General features: G+C 42.3%; 2 protein-coding genes across 11 annotated transcripts; one reads left to right on the top strand and one right to left on the bottom strand.

Moving 5' to 3' along the window:
- Nucleotides 1-1,075: 1,075 nt before the first annotated feature.
- Nucleotides 1,076-4,196, bottom strand: SYCE3 (synaptonemal complex central element protein 3). Of its 7 annotated transcripts, none has more exons than XM_027693502.1 (3): nucleotides 4,122-4,196; nucleotides 2,964-3,072; nucleotides 1,076-1,885 (listed from the first exon to the last, which is right to left on the bottom strand). In XM_027693502.1, exons 1-3 carry the CDS (start codon nucleotides 4,170-4,172, stop codon nucleotides 1,725-1,727), a joined length of 321 nt encoding a protein of 106 aa, XP_027549303.1. In that variant the 5' UTR covers nucleotides 4,173-4,196; the 3' UTR covers nucleotides 1,076-1,724. The 7 variants fall into 7 exon arrangements, with proteins under 7 accessions (XP_027549303.1, XP_027549305.1, XP_027549306.1 ...); XM_027693504.1 differs by lacking the exon at nucleotides 4,122-4,196 and adding an exon at nucleotides 3,893-4,115; XM_027693505.1 differs by lacking the exon at nucleotides 4,122-4,196 and adding an exon at nucleotides 4,009-4,114.
- Nucleotides 4,131-21,445, top strand: STYK1 (serine/threonine/tyrosine kinase 1). 4 transcript variants are annotated; one of them, XM_027693493.1, is made up of 11 exons: nucleotides 4,131-4,245; nucleotides 9,536-9,854; nucleotides 14,700-14,804; nucleotides 15,665-15,811; nucleotides 16,599-16,847; nucleotides 17,140-17,321; nucleotides 18,532-18,615; nucleotides 18,877-19,085; nucleotides 19,219-19,259; nucleotides 20,156-20,252; nucleotides 21,046-21,445. In XM_027693493.1, the coding sequence occupies exons 3-11, from the start codon at nucleotides 14,738-14,740 to the stop codon at nucleotides 21,248-21,250; spliced, it is 1,281 nt and encodes a 426-aa protein (XP_027549294.1). In that variant the 5' UTR covers nucleotides 4,131-4,245; nucleotides 9,536-9,854; nucleotides 14,700-14,737; the 3' UTR covers nucleotides 21,251-21,445. The 4 variants fall into 4 exon arrangements, with proteins under 4 accessions (XP_027549294.1, XP_027549296.1, XP_027549295.1 ...); XM_027693495.1 differs by having other exon boundaries at nucleotides 4,160-4,245; nucleotides 9,589-9,854; XM_027693494.1 differs by lacking the exon at nucleotides 4,131-4,245 and having other exon boundaries at nucleotides 9,071-9,854.

The raw sequence follows: 21,445 nt of genomic DNA, 5'->3' as shown, positions 1-21,445 counted from the left end.
CCATGATTTGGAAGTGCTGTTAACAGTTTTCTTCTGAGTCTTGCCCTTCTCCCTTTAAAATATTCTGTGTAATGTCATGTTGGTGTATACAACAAACTGTGTGTAAAATTAAAATCCCAGCAATTTCACAACCATGGGATGTATCCCAAATTTGGCATGTGAGCTTAAACAGCCACTAAACCAACGTGCTCTAACTAGTATGTCAACATGCCTGTATGTGTCCTGGAATATAGAAATTCTCCCTGTTTCTATAGCTGGGAAGATTTCATGTGTCCTCTTCAGCCACTATTTAACTCCCTGAGGAGAATTTTTCTAGGTACCAGCAGAACTCAATCCACGGGTAAAATCACATTTCAGGAAAAATGGCTGCACTGAAATTCTGAATTTATGCAAAAAGCTAAAACAGCTACTCTTCTTGAGCCTTTCTAATTTTTTAATACAGAATTAAGGAGTGAAGGCAATGTAGTGAAAGGTACCAAAGTGACAACATGCCATTAAAAACCCTCCAGAGGTGAATCAAAGTGTGAGTTTCCTCGTGCAGCTCTGCCATTTTGCCCTACTTGGGTTGCAGTGAAAACCCATTTGAAAAGTCAAGAGCAGAGTTCAAAGTTTGTTCTTTACCATTTGTACCTCTAGAAATATTTGGTAGCATTAAAAAAAATAAATTATTTTTCACTTCAATGGATAAACATTGTGTGAAATGGGATCAACCAATCTCAAAAAAATACATAGTCTAAAAATCAGCAAACTTTTGATAGATCATTTAGATGGGATTTCAATCATTACCTCTTCAGGGGAGGTGGAGATACTTGCTACATGGTTCTTACTTTCTAGTTAAAAGAGACAGATTTGAATGCAAGGGAAGATCCTCCTTAAAACTTGTTGCACTGACTTCCATCTCAGATAAAATATTTATGTACAACTGCAAGCCACGAGGTGGTGCTCTCAATCCACTTAAAAAGTAATATTTTTTGTCCTTTTTTTTATATTTGCACAGTAGGAATATATAGAGGAAAGCATGTTTTATAACCTGGTTTGGTTTCTGCAGCAATCCCACCACACGCACCACAGTCTCTAATGGTAAAAAAATTTTACTTAAGTAAGTCGTGCTACCCTTCAGAGGGTTTGAGAAGAACAATCTTTCTGGGAAAACCAGTTCAAAGAAATGGTTAAAAATCCAGTGAAACAAAATGGAACACCTACAGATGAGCTACCTGAATAATAAAACTCTGGAACTGAACACCTAGATGGCAATTGTACATCCACCTAACTCAGTCTAGAGTGTCACCTGTTTTTCATTTGGAAAAGTAAGTAATTCCTCAGTTTTCCTTGAAAGGTGTGGTGGGCTCGTATGATACCACTGTGATGGTCCACTACACCAGCCCTGCTCCCCACCCACAGTGTGCTCAGGTCTCAGAGAATTCTGGTTATACTGAGGATGAAGCGAGTGTGAACTTCCAGGAAGAAAGGCACAGAAGGTGTGTGAATGGTGTGTGCAAACACTGCAGGGGTTACTGATGGGCCTCACAGAAATAGGCACACTGTTACCTTTTGCCTTCAATAATATATCTGTGTAATCTCATTAAATACTTCCCTAGATGTTTACTTATAAGTTCTTAGCACGGTGAAAGCCAATCCCTTTTCCACAGTGGCTGTGAAACCTCCGTGGCCGGCAAATAAACGGAGCGATTTCCCAAGGTTCTGCCAGCATGCGAGAATTCAATTTATTCCTCTTCGCCTTTGGATTCCTTTAGCACCTCTTGCCACTTCCTCCCCACCTGTTCTTTGCACCTCAGGAAGGCATCTTCCAGGTGCTTCATGGAGTTGGCCAGGTCTGGGTTGGTGTGGATGGTTACGATGTCGTAGGTCATCCAGGCTGCACGAACTACAAACCCAACAGACATCACTAAGCCAGGAATTTTGGCTTAAAAAAAAAGCAGTGGCTGATTTAATAAATGAAAATAGGATGTGAATTATTTATCAGTCAGGGAAGGCTTGCTGCAAAATAAAGTGGAAACTGCCTGTAGTAACACTCGAGTTTAAAGAGGCTGGTCAGTATTACTTTATGAATGTCTCAAAATGCTTCATAACAGAAGTACAGTGATGTAAATGATGAAATAATTTCACTAATACACACTTCACCTAAAAATTACAACAAAACAGGCAATCAAAGAGACTGGTTTAAAATACATGAATATTATATAAGGAGTCCTCTCTCCAGACCAGTTAGAGCCAGGAGGCTCCTGTTAGGTGAGGAAGACTAAGATCAAGGAGACCACAACAGAGAGAGAAAAGGTTTTAATAACAACTTAAACAATGAAATCTTGATCTTCAAATAATGAGTAACTTAAATAGTGAAATTGATTTTGAAATAATGAGTATATCTGGTAAAGGTGAGCAAATAGTTTTAGCACTTAAGCCACAATTGCCCTTTTGTTTTATCCAGAAGTGATGGTAGTTTGCAATGGCACTCATGAATTGTTTACTTACAAAAAGTTTAACAGTTCTTGTTAGCAGCACACAGTTTCTGATAGAAATGTTGCAGAGCATGGGGAGCAATATGCAGTCCTCTCTGTACAAACAGGACTAAGATTAAATTTGCAGAGCAGTCTTTATTGTAGCTGAGGAATTAAACCTGAGAGGTGCTATGTATCTATCCCAATGTTTTTCAGAATTAAGTCTCATTTTACATACTAAGTTTTAATACTTGTACATTAAATACCTTAGTAGTATTTCTGTTTTAAACTAAGCATCCATCACTTATTGATTTTTAATTCTGAGCCACCTGAAACTTTTGTTTACATGCTTTTTCACAATTAAGAATATTAGGGCATTAGCTGATGGTGATTGTTTCCACTTATATTTCTACCGCAAGGAAGTTTACAGAATAAATATAAATAATAAACCTTCAGTGTCTTCACTCTAGTATACAAATCTGTAAAATTCTTAATAAAGATCTATACCTGTTGTTTTTTCCATTTCCTCCAGAAGGTTTTCTAAGTCCTTGTTGCACTTCTCCATCTTCTTTATTGAGTTTTCACAGTTTTCTTCCTGAGATTCTGCTTCAGCCATCTACAAGGAAACCAGGAATTTCAAACTTTATTTTACTCTAAAGTGAGTTATTTTCACAGCTGAGAGAAAGTAACATTGCACTAAATTAAAAAAAAAAGGCATATACATTTCAAATTTACATGTGAATTCAGCAGGAATCTGACCTTGAAGTTACTGGCCGTCACCTGTATGCTGCATATTATTTTCCATCCATTTTGAAATTAATTTAAGTAGAATTATATTCAAATATGCTGTTGTTTGTGCCAAATAAAGATTTTTGGTGTCAGTAATGACAAGGATCACTGTGTCAAACACTTCATTAGAAAACTTCCCCTGTCACTCCGTTACAGTTGTCTTCAAGCTTCTCTCCCAAATACTCTGGCCAGGGGCAATTCCTAATTTTCAGTGAGTTGTAAAATCCCCATTTATAACCAGTATTTCACCCTTTCAGGCTCCAGCCAGGTAAGTAAATACTCTTCAGTTCTGTCACCGCGTAAGTGCTTACGATTTCCTGACCTTTAAGTTGTAGGGAGTGAAATTTCAGGATGTAAAAGCGCTCGGGGCAAAAACAAAGACGTAGTTATAGAGCCGACAACGCGACACAAAGCATTGCCTTTAATTTAATTCTCTGAAAACCACCGACGGATGGGATGGAACTATGACGGAGGAGATGGAAGAGGGTCACTGCAGTAACTACAGACATCACATAGCAGGCACAGTTTTTGTCAGAAACTCAGTGTGAGTGGGGGGGTGTTTTCTGCTTTTTTATTGCCGCTAAACGTGGAAGGGACGCACTGGACTGTTTGCAATGGCCCCACAGCGTTTCCAAGCGGTGCCAAACCTCACAGACGCTGGAGCGCTCGGGCGCCGCTTCACACAACCACTCCCATGGCGTAACTGCGCGCCGGCGAGCCCTGTACGCCAGAGACCTTACAAACCGCAACCCCCCGCTTTTACCACACACTCTGGGCACGCTGTGACCGCCCGGCGAGGCCGGGAACAAGCCCGACCCACCCCGGTCACCGCCCGCCCTCAAGGGCCCGGGCGGAGCCGCGGCCGCCCCGCCTCACCCGGGGCGGGGACCGGAGCGGGCGGCGACGGGACACCAACAACCCGCCCATCAGCCGGGCCCGTCGTGCGCTGCCGGCGGCGCCGCCACCGCGTGCGCTTGATTCTGTGTTTCACGAGCACAGGGTGAGGAGGTGGGCGGCCCGCGGAGGGGAAAGGGAGGGCGGCGCGGCGCTCCGCGGCTCCGTGCCCGGGCTGCGTCCCGGCTGCGTTCCCGAGCTGTGTCCCGGCTGCGTTCCCGAGCTGTGTCCCGGCTCCGTGCCCGGGCTGTGTCCCGGCTCCGTGCCCGGGCTGTGTCCCGGCTCCGTGTCGCGGCTCCGTGTGCCGGCTCGATGCCCCGCCAGCCCCCCTTGCAGCGCAGCCGGCTCCGGCTCACGGCCCCTCAGCCGCCCCCCATCGCCGCGGCACGGCCGGGCAGCGAAGCCGCGGCGACGCTTGGTTGCGGTTTCAGGGGGTTTTCCTGAAAGCAACCGAGAAGTTGCATCTTGTCCCTTTAAAGTTTGCAAGCTGTTCTCCTGCTTCTTTTCTCAGGGAGTTTTTACCTCCCCCGCCTGCGTGATGGAGAGAGGCTTCAGGGCGGGGGCTGCAGTGGCAGGACAGGGAGCAGCAGTTTTAGGGTGCGTTTAGGTTAGGTAATAATAAATACTTCACAGTGAGGGTGGTGAGGCGCTGGAGCGGATTGCCGCGAGGTGCTGTGGATGCCCTGTTGGAAATGACATAACTTTCCTAAATATTTTCTTAAATTTTTAGCTAATGGTAGCGGGCAGCTGGGTTTCTTTCCCACAGGCTCCTGAATTGGTGTGATCTTTAAAACAACCGAAGCTTTTGAGTTTCTCTGGACTGGCTCTGATGAGCTTCAATAAATAAAGCTTGAGGGAGTTCAGGGCTGGACATCTGGGATCTTAAATTTATGGTCCATGTTGGAGCAACCAGAAGATGCAGAGGGGATTGATTAACAAAAACATTACAGCCTGCGAGTTGGAGACTTGTCTGAGGAAGAATGATAAGAGGACCAAAGAATGCAGACCAAATTAGCCAATAAAGGATAGAATACTAATCAAATGAAGAGAACTGTGTAACTTAGAAACAATAAACATCAATTTCTTTGTTTACTGGAGTGTATAAGCAAGTGAAAAGTCTTCAAAGGAACACACGTGGTTGGAATGATCCGCTGCATGTCTCTGGCCAGAATCAAGTAATGCCTGGCTCACTAACACTTAAAAGATAGTGTTGGAGCATTTCATTTCTTCCCGAGGATTTTTGGTAACATTATCTCCCTGCCAGCATGATGGAGAGAGACTTCGGGGCCTACAGTGATAGGACAAGGAGAGACAGCTTTACAGCTTTACAGAAGAGAGTTGGTTTAGATGAGACATAAGGAAGAAATACTTTACAATGAGGGTGGTGAGATCCTGGCACAGGTTGCCCAGAGAAGCTGTGGCTGCCCCATCCCTGGAAGGGTTCAGGGTCAGGCTGGATGGGGCTCTGAGCAACCTGGGCTGGTGGAAGGTGTCCCTGCCCACGGCAGAGGGGTTGGAGCTGGATGGTCTTTGAAGACCCCCTCCCAAACAGTTCTACGATTCTGTTATCTTTGCCTTTATTAAAAAAAAAAAAATTGGAGAAGGTGTTTGCAGGACTAGGCAAAATCAAGTTAGAAATTTTCTGGAGAATGAGCAACAAGACTCAAAGTTTGAGAAGAGTTTGCTGATATTAGGAATTACCTTCCCTGAATTGTCCATGCCCCAAATCACATCCCATTCCAGATCAATGTCCAAACCTTAAATGGTTTGGGCTGTCTCTCGTTCTCCTTTTTCATCCACCAACGCAAACTCTGTCCTGTTTTTAAATTATTTGATATATTAGTATTCTCATCATGCAGTAAACTTGCTCATCTCTTGCAATCACCACTCATTTCACTGACAACTGGTGACAACTCACCAAAAGAAACAAAATGAAGTATTTATTCCCCCAAGTTACATGAACGCTGTGTAATTTATGAGCATTTTGTTGCTAAAGTTTTGCTGGGGTTCAAAATCAGTTGAGTAAAATCCTTGTTATGTTGTTACAGTCTTTTATTTCCCCAGACACTCTCACTGCCAGCTGTCTGAGGCACAGGTACTGGGTGTTTAGGTCATTAGAGGTCAGGTTTTGCCAGGAGGAGCTGTTGGGTTCTCACTGAAAAACGTGAACAGAGTGAAAATGGGGTGGTGAAGAGCAGCAACTTAAGAGGAAAATTTATATATTTAACAAAAAGAAAAAAAGTGCCAAACCCCTGAATAGAGAGGAAGTGCTGGCAAACTACTGAGCCTTCACCTGGCTGATGAAAATTGATGCATAATCATTCAGTCATTTCAGTTTTATATGGAGAAGCTATTTTTTTCTTTATTTCTTTTCATGTAATTCCTACCCCTTTCTAGGCTTTGCTCCTTTGGAAATTTTAAATAACAACTGCAGGGATGAACTGAAAATCACACTAGAATTGCCATTTTCAAGAAAAAAAAATTTAGACATTAAATAGGCTAATTAATTTTTCTCATTTAAGAAGACCTGCTATCTTGAGAGGCAAAGCTCATGAGGCAGAACAGAGACTTGGGATGATGATGGGAAGGTTTCTTGTTTTCACTTTTAGATCATTCGTTCTGATTCTTACCCCAGTCAGGGATTAATGGCTGGCTTGCAGAAACAAAAAGGTTCCGAGCCTTTCAACCTCTTGTGATGTCCCACCCTTAAGGGGAAGGGAGCACCCAAGGTTTGTAAATGCCTGTGGTCAAAGGAACGACAAAAGCCGGAGGGTCCACAAAAAACTCACTGAATTTTATTAGTAAATTACACACTTGGCTTGGAAATTGGTTTGTGAGTCCCTGACATACTATATAAGCACATGGCAGTGTGGTTTGGATAAAAGGGTAAGATAAAAAGGGAGAGAGAAAGAAAGAGATGAATTAAAGAGGAAGAGAGAGAGAGAGAAAGAAAGAAAGAAAAAAAGGAAAGAAAGAAAAGAAAAGAAAGAAAAACAAAGAAAGAAAAAGAAAGAAAAGAAAAAGAGAAAGAAAGAAAGGAAAAGAGAAAGGGAAAGAAAAAGAAAGAAAGAAAAAGAAAAACCAAAAGAAAGAAAGGTAAAGAGAGAAAGAAAGAAAAAAGAAAGAAAAGAAAGAAAGAAAGAGAAAGCTCCTTATCTTCTGGGATTTTACCCCTCTGTGGGCTTAGGTTGACCAAAAGATCAGTCCCAGTCCATCAGGTTTAAGCCACGGTTTTAAGTCTGACATTAGAGCGTGAAAGTAAGTCAGAGACCTCACAGCCTCTAAATTACTGAAATAAAAGTGAACACCACAATGACATTTAACAAGGGGATCCTTTCACCTGAAGTTTGTTTTTTTTCTGGTCCAGCAGCAGTTACTTGGAGCATGCTTAGTTCTGGAAGCTGAACTGCAAAATTAGCACCCCTGTGCTAATTTTAATTAACTGTCCCCCCCACAGGACAAAGACTGAATGGTTTGTGGTTGAATTGCTGCTTGGTCCCAGAACCCCATCTGTGTGTGGTTTGGATGGTTCCTAGGTGTGCTAAAGCTGTCTTGGAGATAAAGAGGATGGGTATGTTAATAGAGCTGCCAGTCTACTGCCTTTCAGTGCATTTAATCATAATTGTTCAAGGAAAAAGCAGAGAGAAGGACAGGGGCAGTTAAACAGGCAGTGTGTTCTTTGTGGATGCACAGGCAATACAAACCACAGCAGGAAATGTTTGCTTTTCACAGCACAATAAATGACTTCTGTCACTTCACTGAACAGGGGGAGAGGCTTGTGGATGAGTGAGGAAGATTGTATAATTCTGAGGTTTGAACTCTGAACTATATTATCTTAAACTCATTAAAATATCTTATCCAACCAGTCAGACTGGGAACACAACAGAGAGATCGATGGGGGGAATTAAAAGCAGCAGTGATTGCTGCTTTGCACATGCTTATCTGAATATTAACCCTTTGCCTTCCCACACTCTCTTCCACAGTGGGGAGGGGTAGAAACTGAAAGAAGGAGGAAGATTTTTGTTTATCGTATTTGTAAACAGGGATCTGGATAAGTTTTTCCAGGTGCCCCCGGGGAAGATGCCTGTGGAATGTATTTCAGTAAAGAACTCATTTAAATGGGGAACTGTCCTTTGCGTTTTAGCCACTTTTTGATGCAGAATAAGTCAGATCCCCTGCTCCTTCATGGAGAAAATACTGCAGAGTCAATGCAAGTTAGTGCCAGAATGAGAGGAATGCTGAAACCAGAGTCTGAGCCTACACTGTGCAGGTGCAGTGATGTTTTGAACTCAAGAAGATTTTCAGTCTAGAAGGTGTCCCTCCTGGTTTCTCAGGGGATGGAAGTCCACATCACAGGACTATTTCACTAATACTATTTTGCCCACTTCTGTAGACAGATGAAGCAATTAAGAAACTACTCCTGGTTTTCACCATTTTGCACATGTAGGTAGTGAATGCCAACTGGAAGAGTAATGCCAGAGGGAAGTTTAGGATGTACTGGTGTACAAATATATTCATATGCAGTCTCTCTTATGGATAAATTAGCTATTGTCTTTTGGTATCTAAAGCTATTGACTCTGCCACAACTCAGATTTTCCCCCAACAACATAATTATATGCAGCCCCAGAGTGTTAACAGGAGTAGGTGAGTTTTGCTGAAGCAGTTGGCAGAGATCATATCAACTTCTGCCTCTTCCCAAAGCCACCTGCATCCTGCTGTTGACTGTGGCATGAAGTTTGTCTCTCAACAGTTGTTCACTCTTGGAATACAACTGCCTGGAGTAGGCAAGCAAATAATCTTGTGTAGACTCATATAATCAGGACTCAGGAATCTGGAACTCCTCACACAGGGGAGGGCAGGCCAAGAGCTGGGACTTGCAGAAGAAAGTCCCCAGCACTAAAATGCTGAGAAGATCACACCCCATCGCTGCTGAGGGCACCAGCACAGCACAACAGACCCCAAGGGCATCATGGCAGGAAAAAGTCAGAGGGCAAGTTCAGGAATATTGTCTGGTCTGGGAGCTCAGGATGGTGTGAGGAAAGGGCAGGGCAGAGCTGATGGCAGGGCTGGAAAATGCTGGCAGAATCCCTGGCCAGCCTGAGCAGGAGGAGTACCAAGGGGCAAGGCAGAATGTGAGGAAAGCCAGCATTCCTGCTGTCTCTTGTAGCATGTTTTGATATTATTAACCTTTTTATCTCTTTCTTCACTTGCAGATTGTGTCCCTGATGCTTTTTCAGCACGTGGAATCTTAGGGGTTTTATATGGATTTTCTGCTCCGAGAACCCATTTTTTCTGAACGTGAACCTGTGACTGGAAGCGCCCGATTTCTGTTTATTACCTTAAATAATAACGTAATAAACCTCTCCCTCTTGACCTGGGTTTGTCTGCCTTTCCAGTCACACTCCAGGTCGGTGCCTGAGGACTCTGCCTGTCTCTGTACCCGCTGCAGGAGCAGGCAGACCCGTTTGGCAAGTGTGACCCTGCCTGTCAGCTGTGTGTTGGACATCCCTGGGGAGACAGCTGAGAAGACCTTGGGAAGAAAAGAACTGAAGCTGGGCGGGTCTGGGGCAGAAAAATCAGTGAAGGAGGAACTTAGTCATGAGAATTACAACCACACCAAGGTAATCATCAGCTTCATTAGGAGTGGCCTCAAACAAACTGGGAACCAGCAGCAGGAAAAGACTACTGCGGGGCAAGAGAAGTGGTGCAATCCAGGTGAGTGAGAGAAAACACTTCTGGAGGAGCAGTTAATGACTATTTATTTTTTAAAAAGGCTTTTAGTAACGTGAATGTGACCTGAATTAGAATATAGCTGTACCACGAAGTCTAGATGTCTGTGGATATATGTGTATACCATATATATATATGTGTATATCTGTATATTTATGTTCTTATTCCTTGTATTGAAGTTACTTATAAATTTCTCTGATCATGATGGTATTGGGGTTTGAGGAAAAAAATAAGAGAGGTATGTCCTATACACGCAGGTTGATTTGAACAAAATAGCTTATGGGCACTTTTTAAACAGGAAGAAATTAACAAAGTAATTAAGTTTCATATAAAATTAGTCTCAGTTCACTGAAACAGTGCAGAGTGATGCTATGCATGTGTGGATAAATATGTTCAGTGTTTGGTTAAGTAATACATGCCTAGGGCTGAATTCAGAACTAATTAGCATTTTACTTCCATCACTGGTGCTTGATTGTGAGGCAGTGAACTCTAATCCAAAGTGGTGCAGATATCTGTACATTTTCCTGTGTTTACCTGTTTGCATGAGCAAAAATTAAATTATAAACAAAATCCATGTTAAATCCACCCAGAAACATCCAAAACTTGGGAAACTGTGAAGCTAAAGTTGTGTACACAGGTTCAGGTGGCTGTGAATTTATGAAAGCAGATTAATCTTCCATTTCTTAAGCCATTAAGCAGCAATGTGATGTTATGCAATATTTTTATCACACAGCAGGTTTTTTACAACAAGAGCTACGTGTATGCATGATCCTTTGGAAAAAAATCCTTTATTATTATATTCTGTCACAGCTTTTGCTGTCACAGCTATTCAGAATATCTGTATTGAGTCTGTGTTAGGGTTTGGTACAGGCTTAGTACCAGCAGCTCCCAGCAAAATCAGAGTTCAGTCTGTAAGGAGGCATTTCCAAAAGTAATGTATGATTTTGACTTCACGAAAGGAAGTCATAGGTAAAACTGTGCTGTTGGGAGTTTAGCCTCTAGGCTTTTCAATCCCAAGCTCTGAGGGCTTCAGGTTAATGTATTCCTCAACTTTTTTTTTATTATTATTATTTTAAATTATTTTGCAGATTATCTTTGAGCAGTTACTTTTTGTGGTCTTAATTCAGGGGCAGTGTAATTAAGATACATGTTAATTTTTCAGAAACCATAACAGGCCGTGTCTGCATTAGGAAAAAATATTTTTGTCTTAATCACCATTCAGGTGATTCAGGTAGCATTGCTGTACTTAGAATTCCTTACAAGGCACATATAAATAAATTTTTGTGAGATGATCTGAGTTTTTCTGCTGTATTGAAAAGGAGCCAAGTTGGCCCTAAATAATCCACCTGCTCCAATAGCAGCATGGACCTCATTATTTGCTGTTTTCTCCGTGGTCTGGCTCTTCAGAAGTGGTCAGCCTAATTTTCTTTCACTCCCTTGCTGGGCTTCCGTAGCAGCTGGCGTGGGTTTGATGTTCAAGTACTGCTTCTAATTTTGGACCAAGAGAAAACCTTTTGTCACTGTAGGTGATTTTTGAAACACTTTGTTTTCTTACAGGGCGTTACAGCTCCCAGCTGTTTCAAAAGTGAGTTATACAACTAAATCTTTATAGCTGAGTGGTACAACCAGTACAGCCAGCCACATTTTTGTAATCCTTGGTCACAAGGACAGAGGTGTGTTATAATCTGGGCTGACTGGTCAGAATTTCCCATTTTTTTCCCCTTTTGCCCAACACGGTTGAAGGTGCTGCTTGGTAACCCCCAGGTAACCCTTGCAGTGAGAGATGAGGTGGCTCCACGGGCCAGGGAAACCTTGCAAAGGTCTCATGATCTGCCAGGCTGTTGGAAACAGTCCCTCAAGTCCTCTGAAGGCAAAAGAAACAGAATATGTGGTCTAACAAATGCAGAGCTTTTTGCATCAAGCTGTTGGTCTTGAAACCTGTCAGACTTGTTTTTTGTTTGCTTTGGATGCTGCTTTTAGTAAAAGGGGGACATGGCAAGGGAAGAAACCTCTGTTTGCTCTTTCATGGCACTTTTCTTCTCCCTCTTCTCTCCCGTTCAGTGGTGGTTCCCGGAATTCCCTTTCAGCCAGGAGGACACTGCACTTGTGCAGAGCAGTTGCCTGAGCCTTGACTGGTGCCCATGTTCAAAGGTCATGTAAAAGAGGAGGAAAATAATAAAATAAAATAATAAATGGTGACTGGAAAAAAGCTTGGGAGTAAGGTTCTGCCACTGCAAGAAATTAAGTAGAAAGCATCGTGGTTAAAGGATTTATTTTGTCTTTTATCAGTCAGGCAATATGCTGGACTGAAGTGGGGAACTGCTCAGCTGTTCCTTAGTTATATTCCAGTTGGTCCTCACGATTAGTGCATGGAGAACAAGTGTAAGAATACTTTTATAATAAAGCAGTGTGCAGTTAATGTGGGATAGGAAGTCTGGAGAAATAACTGCATTATTTCCATATCAGCTCATAGCACGTTTTAAATGAAGATCCAAATGAGTCTTGGCCTTTATTTTTGTCATATCAAATTAGCCAGCTGTTTCTTTGGGCAGAGTAGCTAATCATTGCACAAGGATTTACACATTTGCACTGATGGTGGGAACTGCTGTTAGTTCACAGGTCAGACATGTTCAGTGGCAAAGCTGTCTTATTTACTGTGATTATGTACATCTTATTTTCCTGAGCATGGCAAGAGCAAGCAGGAGGCAGCTTCTGCATGTGTAGCATTCCAGGTGTCTGTTCCCATATATTCCATGGACATGGAAGACTTGATATTTCTCTTTCTTTTCAGTCTTCTACCACAGTATTTGTCACTCAGGCTTCTTAACTCTTAGTCCTGGCACTTTAAATAGCATAAACTGAGCCTGATGAGAACTTTAAGGCCATAAAATGTGAGAGAAAATAGATTATTTTAGGGCAGATCACCTTCCTGATCCAGTGAATGCTTCTGCCAGTGCTAAGGGGACAGTTTACATGTGGGAATGAATGACAGGGGGCTCTATAAATCATAGTAAGGGTTATGCTGGCACACAGTGCCTGTGGATCTGTGTGGGAATGGTCTCACAGTGCAGCTTGAGATGAATTAGCCATTCACCACCACTAAAAGGGCAGGAAACCACCATGGCAAAAGAAACAGTGAATTTTTCCTGCTGGGTTAGTGGTTTGGATCAGTTTACCATATTATCAATTGCACAGCTGGGAGCAAAACAAGGAGTGAGAAGAAAGCAGAGGGAAGAGGTAATCCCTTCTTTTGGCATCGCCGAGCACTTAATTCAGCTCAGCTGCATTCACCTTCAATGTTTGGGCTTCCTGAACTGGTTTAAGCAGCCCCCACAACTGGAAATGTTAAAACCCACACGTGGCTGAGGCACTTGAGGACATGGTTTAATGGTGAACATGGTGGTGGTGCTGGCTTGGCTGTTGGACTTGCTGATCCGAGGGGTCTTTTCCAACCTTAATGATTCTGTGATGCTGTGAATTCCACGGAGTGGATTTCAATGTATGTAAAAAACTACTAAAAACCCCAGTGGAACCAGCTGGCACTTACTTGCAATTGCACCAATTCTCTAATGCAAAGTCTGAATTTGAATCTTTTGAGGTGTTTTTGTCCCCTTTATCCTGGCTTGGCGCTGACAAACTGTCCTCATATAATAAAATAAGTAACTGAGCACTGTCAATGTGTTTCCTGCCATATGTTAGTTCCACATAACTTTTATGTGTCCCCTACTGGTACACTGCAAAAGGTATTAAATGTGTAACGGGAGTTCTGTGGATTTCTGAGCTACAATTGGATTTCTGAGTTGCAATTCTTGTTGTGAGCATAGGAATGTAAGAACTGCAGTAATGTTACTGTTAGACCAGTAAGCTGCAGAAAAAGCCCAAGTGTGAGAATTCATTTAGTCTCAGCCTGAAAAGCAGCACTGAAAGGCACCTCAGAATTATCTTTTTGAGTACAAGTTCTGTTCCTGCTTCCTGAGCTTTACAAGAGGATGGGACACATGGAGTGGAAATGGGCTTCTCTAATCAAACTTGGAGCTTGGACTGTTTATGATTCAGATTGCTGACTTTGCTGATTGCTGATTGCTGGCTAATGGTCCTAAAGTCTATTTCTCTATGTCTGTTCAGATGTGTCTTTCTTATCTCTGTGTATGTGAGAGTGAAAGAATTTGTGTGTGTGTGTATATGTTATAGGTTGGAACCAGCTGAATTTGCTGGCATATCAATCCAATCCAATTAAATAAAAAAAGAAAAGAGACTTTTTGTGATACCTTAAAGCACAGATATATTCCATTTTCCTCTGTCCGCTGCCTCTGTTGTGCAACTGATACAGCATAATTTCACTCGTTAATTTCAAGCATGAGAACAAACTTTGTTTAATGTTCCATCACTGAATTCCATAAAACCAATGCCATATATTGTAATTAACATTTGCCATTGAGGTTAATTGCCTTAAACTCATAGCCCAAAAGAATTACTTGCAGGATAAGTCACAATGCCTATGAAATGTTCTGGAGGATACTATGTGTGAAGCTGTTAAGTCTTACATTTTTGGCAGTGTTTATAAGAAGCAGTGACTATATGTACATGCCTTGCCTTTCTGTCAGTCATAAAACTATTCGCTACACTGATTTTTGCAATTTAGAAATAGTAGTCCAGGTCCTCTGATGGTCAGTGCAGCACCACAGAGACTGTCCCTATCACAACTTCAGTGCTCAGTGAAGATTATTATGATTAGTGAAGGGGTAGAAAGCTGCATATTCTGTTCATTTGTTGCTTCATAATCATCCATTCTCCTAATAAATTTTGTTATTATTCCTTGTCTCTGTGCAGAAAGCAGAGGTTGGAGACCTCCTTGCTTGTAGCTGAACATGGCAGGGGATGTGAAGAGGTTCACACGAATGCTCCTGGAATGCAGCAGCAATGACAAGCTGTGTGGTAAGATTCCCAGATTCCTTTGTAATAATAAAGCTTATTAATAGTTTAATAATAAAGCTTATTAACTTTTATAATAGTAAAGCTTTCACATGCTGAGGAGGGAGTCCACCTTTGCTAAAAAGTGGACCAAGCCCTTTCCCCTCCTCCACCTGCATCCCAGCCCACACAGAAAGCTGGGATTGAGCTTTCATTGTGTCTCAGGGGAGAAACTTCTATGGGTATGCAGCCTTTGTGGCAGAATTCATCTCACATAGTTTTAGCCATTTTAGAGAATTTCTACTTTGAATTAGACGTGCAATAGTTATTAAAGGTTCCCTTCAGCTTCCCAAAGGGCCAGTTTTGGGAGATTTTGATTTCATGACTTTCTGGCATCTTTGGGAACTGAAATATGGTCTTGGCCTGTGCAAAATTAGCACCACCTCAAAATCTGGGGACCTGAGATAGTTCCCTTCACGAGCCTTGTTGACTGCAATGTCTTCCAGTCAAACCCCAAAGCAGGTGCCCACACCCTGTTTCCTTTAAAATGCTCCATGTAATTTTACTGGAAGGAGCTGGAGCTGGAGTTGCACATGTATTTGTGATGGCTTAGCAATGTCCAACCCTTCCCATTCCCTGCTGTCCCTCTGCCAGCGCTGGTTCTGTTTCAGTGGTGGATGGTGCTTACAAATGGCTACAATTCCATTCAGGCATCTAAATAAGGGATTCCAGGCAGTTTTGAACAAGAGGGTGGCAGCACTAACAGTGTCCAGCTGCTCTTCCAAGGAGCAGAGGTTGGAACACGTGCTCTTGGGGTTGAAAGTTACTGAGGTGGGTTGTTACCACTTATTCCTTGGCTTTCCATTTGCTTTCCCTGCTGGCAGTTGTGCGGGAATATCAACCTGAAGTGATCGTTGTCCCAGTTCTCCTTGTGGGGTCTTTTGTCATCGTGCTCACCGTGATCCTTTGGCTCCACTGTCGAGGCTTGAGAGCAAAGCAGGAGCAACTCCCCCCACCATCTGGACCCCAAGGTAAAAAACAGGGGTTTCAACCAGAGGTTGGTTGAACTAGAGTATAGATAGCAGCAGTAATGGATGGATCTGAGAAAATCTAAAGCCCCATGTCTTATAGGCTGTTTAACATACACGTGAGAGCTGTGAGGTGTATTTATTTATCAACAGGGTTTTACATAATTAATTACGAATGGCAGTAATTTTGATGTAGATCACACCTAGTTAATCCATTTTTCCATGCTGTCATTTAAGAAATGTAATTTCAAGCTGCTTTCTCCCACTTCCTATGGAGACAACATGAATTGGTCAGGGGGTAAGGAAAGTTTTGTTGGTACAAAGTGTTGCTGTGTGGAAATGAATATACAGTTTTGAACTGATTTTGGGTATGTAGAGGCCTCTTAAGCCCATATTAAGGGAAATAATTGAGAATAAAGATAAGGCCTTTATGGGAACACCCCGTGCATGTCCCTTTCAGAGCAGCTAAGAGCTGGTAATAAAAGAAAATGGTCATTGCTTGAGCACAGAGGAATGAAGTACAAATGTGTCTGATCTAGAAAGTTTATGTAGTTAAATATAGAAGAAATTTCCAGGCTAATTCTGCCTTTCATCAAATAGAGTGGGAGATAAATTCTTTCTCCTTTTCAGAGGCCAGGATAAGTAAGGTACAATAACAGTTCCTTGCTTTGTCCTGATTTCCAAAACACTATGGAGCGAAAATTAAAGAGGATAGAAGGGTGAGCATTGCCACCTTTTGCAAGAGTTCATCTTCCTGTTTTTGTGCATCATCTGTATTTGCTTTTGTCAGTGAAGAAAAAGAACCAGCAGGAATCCTGCTCAACAGAGAATGGCTGCATCCAGCTGAGTGAGACATCCGTGGAGAGCCTGCTAAAATCTGCATCCCCGACTCTGAAGGAACTGCAGATACCACGAGAGAAACTCCTGCCAGGCACCTTCCAGCTGATAAAACATGGTGGCCGTGGGAGCATCTACAGAGCACAGCTGGAAACTGGGAGCTCTGGGAAGACTAGGACTGTGGTGCTGAAAGCCTCACAAGGTGAGGCACGTGGTCAGGATCCCCTGTGGGACACATCTCTGATGCTGGGCAGAACTTTGCCATCACTACTGGGCAAGAACAAGCTGTGTTCAGTATCATGTCAGCTAGTCAGAATGATGGGAATGTCTTGGTAGGATTAAAGATTCCTGACCATCTTGATTTTAAGCTACTCACCCTGTTCTTTGCTGCTTCTGTTTGTTTTTGTTGTTGTCTTTGTTTGGTTTTTGTGTGTGGGTTTGGTTTGTTTGTTGTATTTTTCATTTGTTCTGTTTGTTTGTTTTTGTTCTTCCAGGCCTGGCCAGTCTCCAGGAAGTAAAGGATTTCCTGGGAAGGATTAAATTCCATCAAGATCTTGGCCATCACGAGAACCTTGTTGAACTGGTTGGATGTTGTGTAGACAAACTCCCACTTTATATGATCATGGAAGATGTATCTCTTGGTGACCTGCTGACGTTTCTGTGGACATGTCGGAAGGTGAGTCAAAAGAAGTGATGACAGAACAGCTTCTTAAATTCCTTAGGTGCATATTTTTCCATAAGTCACAGTCCATAAGTCAGAGATGATTCTTTTCATCTCTCCATGCATCCCTCTCTATCAGTCCAAACTATTTCCATCCCCCAGAGAAGTTCCACACAGGTCTAAACTAGAATAGAATTTGTGGGTTCTTCCATTGATATTCTATAGTTTGGAGAAGCTGACACTTCTGTAAAGCCAAGTCCAGCTTTGCATATCATTGGACCTCCTTGAAAGGTAGAGCACTGGAATTAGAGTGAGAATTGATACAGAAGCCTTAATTTGCAAAGTTTGAAATAAATGTCCCACTACAAATGCTTTTAAGGAAACAGAGCAGTTACAATACCAGGGAGAAGGTCATTAAATGATAACTAATTGGTTAAAAGGCAAGAAGTAGAATATAAGAATGAAAGGTTGGTACTTTCACTAGAGGGAGGTCAACTGTCTAGGACCTGGTGCTGATTGTTGCATGTATTAATAACCTAGAAAATGGGATGACAGTGAGGTGATGATGGTTGCTGATGATTCCAGCCAGTAAAGGCAAAGTCTGACCCAGAGGAATTGCAGAAGAATATTCCCAGACTGAGAGACTGGCTAATAAAAAGAACAAATGAAATTCAGCATAGCTAAAAATGAAATGATGCACAGGTGGAAAAGCAATCTTAGTTTCACATATGTAAATGGTGGCTCCATATCTGCCCATTGCTGATGAGGAATAAGAATCTGAAAGTATGAGATCTGATAGTATGAAAATATGCAGTCCATTGGAAATGTTAACCCAAGCTGAAAACAATAACCCAGATATCAGGGGAGGTTTAGATTGGATATCAGGAAAAGCTTTTCACACAGAGAATGGTTGTGCACTGAACAGGCTCCCCAGGGCAGTGGGCACAGCACCAAGGCTGTCTAAGTTCAAGAGATGTTTGAACAATGCTCTCAGGCATTTTTGGGGTGTCCTGTGCAGGGCCAGGATTGGACTTGATGATCCTGAGGGGTCAATTCCAACTCAGCACATTCTGGGATTCTGCATTTCAGTCAATTTATGACCAACTGTGAAATTACATGGGGGAGCATAAGATTAGATAGTACTCATTTTATGAGATTAGAAGGAAGCATTCCCCACTATCCTACTGCTGTGTCACTTGTTGGAACCAAACAAATTTGTCTCTAGGATGTAATGGCAATGGATGGGATCCCCTATGACCTCACTGAGAGGCAAGTTTATGAAGTTGGACAGCAGGTTGCAGCAGCCCTGGTAAGTCTGCTCACATTTACTGCTTTTTTTTTCCTTCTTGCTTGATTGCAACACAAATCTTCCTGGTGGCCTAAGTCTTCTTGGCCTAAGCACTGAGAATGTGTGCTTTGTTAAAACAGAGCCCACTGTGCTTGCATGATGTTGGTGACCGTGTCCCTCTACTCCACAGCATGGAAGACAAGCTTAAACTGAGTGAAAATTTATATCAACTAAATTTCCTTTTAAAATGATCGTGGTTTTGTTTCTTTTCCAACTTTCCAGGCTTACCTTGAAGAGAAGAAGCTGTTCCATGGTGATATTGCTGCCAGGAACGTTCTCCTCCATCCCAACTTCTCTGCCAAGCTCTGTGGTTTGGGTCTGGCCTATGAAACCCACGCTCATGGTGCCACCTTGGTCACACAGGGTGTGCCAGTCAAGTGGCAGGCCCCAGAGAGGCTCCTCAGGAAGCCCCCCAGCATCAAGGCAGATGTGTAGGGTTTAATTTTTGAACTAAAAATCTGTCAGACCTGTCTCTTTAGCTCCTTTATGTATCATTTTCATGTCCCAAAGGCGTATCCAGTCACAGCATAATGCTCCACATTGCTTTGTTTTCTTCCCTTGCAGATGGTCTTTTGGAATTCTACTGTATGAAATGATTACATTAGGTAAGGAGATTTTGTGATAATTAAAAAAAAATTTTGTAAGGAAGCAGCAAATTACAAGACCCAAAATCTCAAATTTCAGCATGTAAAGTTGGGCCACTTAAATAAGCACCCTGTTTTTTTTTCCAACTTGCAAAGTCTTGTCAATTCCTTTCAGGCTTTCTGTCAGTGTGAATTGTGGTAGGGAAAAAAAATGGATCTTGGTAAAGAAGGGATTTTCATTTTCTGGATTTTCATTTTCCATATTGAAGTTGTTGTTTCAGAACAACAACTGAAAAAGTCAGTTCAAAATCATGTAAGTCAAAATCCCAACAGACTTCCACCCAAGGCAGCACATTCCTCCAAAACATTTCACTTTCAACAAAGGCAGTTTCTCTACATGTTATTTATAAGAGGAAAATGTTTTCTTATCAGAGGAAAACAGGCTGTGAGAGGCCAGAACACACTGAGTTCATCCAGCCATCTGCCCCTTAATGGGATCAGCTATACTGTGTCACTTTAACTTCTGTTTTCCTCTTAGAAGTCTTTCAGAATAGGTAAAATATTCTATTCTAGTACTTCATCCCCCTGACAGGAAATTTTTCCTATTGTATGAACTAGAATTATTTTTCCTGGTGAAGTTTAACTTGTTGTTTATGTGTTTCACCCATCATGAACATGGAAGACTGTTGTTTTCCCATCCTCCTTGCAGAATATTCTCCCTATATTTGGAATCAAATATCTCTGTCTCTCATCTTGGCTTATTAAGCTTAAATAGCTGCAGTTTCTTTCAGCCTTTCTTCAGAGGTCATATTATCCAGATGACACAATCCTTCTGTTGCACAGGAGCTTGCACAGAAGCTGTTATCTGCAACCATTGCCATTGAGTTGTTCTACTGTTACTCCTTTTGTCCTTCCAGGTGCTCCGCCATATCCTGAGGTGCCACCTCCTGACATTTTATCACACCTGCAGAGACAGAACATCATGAAGCAGCCCTCACTCTGCCAGCAAGCCATGTAAGCCCCGTGCTTTGTGGGTGATTGAACAGGAGATCTGCAGAGCTAAATGGAAGTGAGACATGGAAAACCAGATCTTACCCAAAATCTCTTAAGTCTGGACTAAGCTGAGACTTGTTCTCACGTCTACCACATCTCCTCACTGGGTTCTGCTGCATGAAACCCTTGATGGCCAAAACCTTTCTTTTCTTCTTTTGAAAATTACACTTGTTTTTGTTTCCTTCTTTTGAAAATCCCACTTGTTTCTGTTTCCTTCTTGTGAAAATTATACTTGTTCTTTGCATTTTGTTGCTCCACTGCTTCCTTGCAAGGCGCAGGACTGCTCTGGAGTAATCTTTCTCCTCTAAGTGGTGGGATATTCCCTGAAATGAGCACAACATCCACAGGGAAGATCTAAGGCACATTTCCTTGTATGAAGACATAATTTCTTTTAATATTCAGACTTTTTTTCTTCCATCATACTGTTTCAAAAGGGGATGCCAGACAATATTCTTCCCATTTCCCACAATCCCAGTTGACATCCTGGCAAACAACTGCATGCCCATACATTATTATGTGTCCCCCTATGAAAATCTTAGTACCAAATCTTAGACTCTCTATGGTATGAGAAGCTGAATTAGGTGTATCACTGATATTGAAGAGTAAAGAACCAATTCAAACTAAGGATTTGGCAGGAGGAGAAGGGTCACTGAAAGAACTTCACATGGAGGAGGAAAATATGAGATGACTGTGGTAAAACTTGGTGTTGGTTGTTTCTCATTCCCAGTGTTTTCCCTGCTTCTCCATCTTACAGGTACAGCATCATGAAGTCCTGCTGGCAGTGGGATGCAGCTAACAGGCCTTCTCCAGCACAGCTCCTCTGGTCCCTGAAAACAGCTCTGAAGAGCAGCAATGGCCACACAGTTCTGCAGGTGCCTGAGCCAGTGGTGCCTGAACTCTATGCTGATGTTGCTGGTGTTGATGTGCACAGTGTAGTGAGGGAATACACCATCCTCTGAAGGGCCCTTCCACGTGCTGCTGAAGGAGAAGTCACTTGAGTTTTCCCTTCCTAAATATTTTGCAAGCTCAGCATGAGGTGCGTGTGTGTTGGAAGGGATCCCTTTGTTTTTCAGACGTGTTTATATATCTCAAATTTCTCCTCCAGGCCAGGCACAACAAGCTATTAGCACTGTTATTAAATCAACGTGTTGATA

The sequence above is a fragment of the Neopelma chrysocephalum genome, unplaced genomic scaffold, assembly GCF_003984885.1.
Source record: "Neopelma chrysocephalum unplaced genomic scaffold, ASM398488v2 Primary Assembly neopelma1_92, whole genome shotgun sequence".
NCBI lineage: Eukaryota > Metazoa > Chordata > Aves > Passeriformes > Pipridae > Neopelma > Neopelma chrysocephalum.
This window is presented reverse-complemented; position numbering and strand designations above follow the sequence as displayed.

Excerpts from the sequence above, each read along its gene's own strand:
- SYCE3 (XM_027693502.1), bottom strand. The coding sequence starts at position 4,172 with ATGGGCGGGTTGTTGGTGTCCCGTCGCCGCCCGCTCCGGTCCCCGCCC. Across the intron at positions 3,073-4,121 it reads CGCTCCGGTCCCCGCCCCGG|ATGGCTGAAGCAGAATCTCA; the intron begins GTGAGGCGGGGC and ends GTTTCCTTGTAG. Across the intron at positions 1,886-2,963 it reads GGAAATGGAAAAAACAACAG|TTCGTGCAGCCTGGATGACC; the intron begins GTATAGATCTTT and ends TTGGGTTTGTAG.
- STYK1 (XM_027693493.1), top strand. The coding sequence starts at position 14,738 with ATGGCAGGGGATGTGAAGAGGTTCACACGAATGCTCCTGGAATGCAGC. Across the intron at positions 14,805-15,664 it reads CAGCAATGACAAGCTGTGTG|TTGTGCGGGAATATCAACCT; the intron begins GTAAGATTCCCA and ends CCCTGCTGGCAG. Across the intron at positions 19,260-20,155 it reads GTATGAAATGATTACATTAG|GTGCTCCGCCATATCCTGAG; the intron begins GTAAGGAGATTT and ends TTGTCCTTCCAG.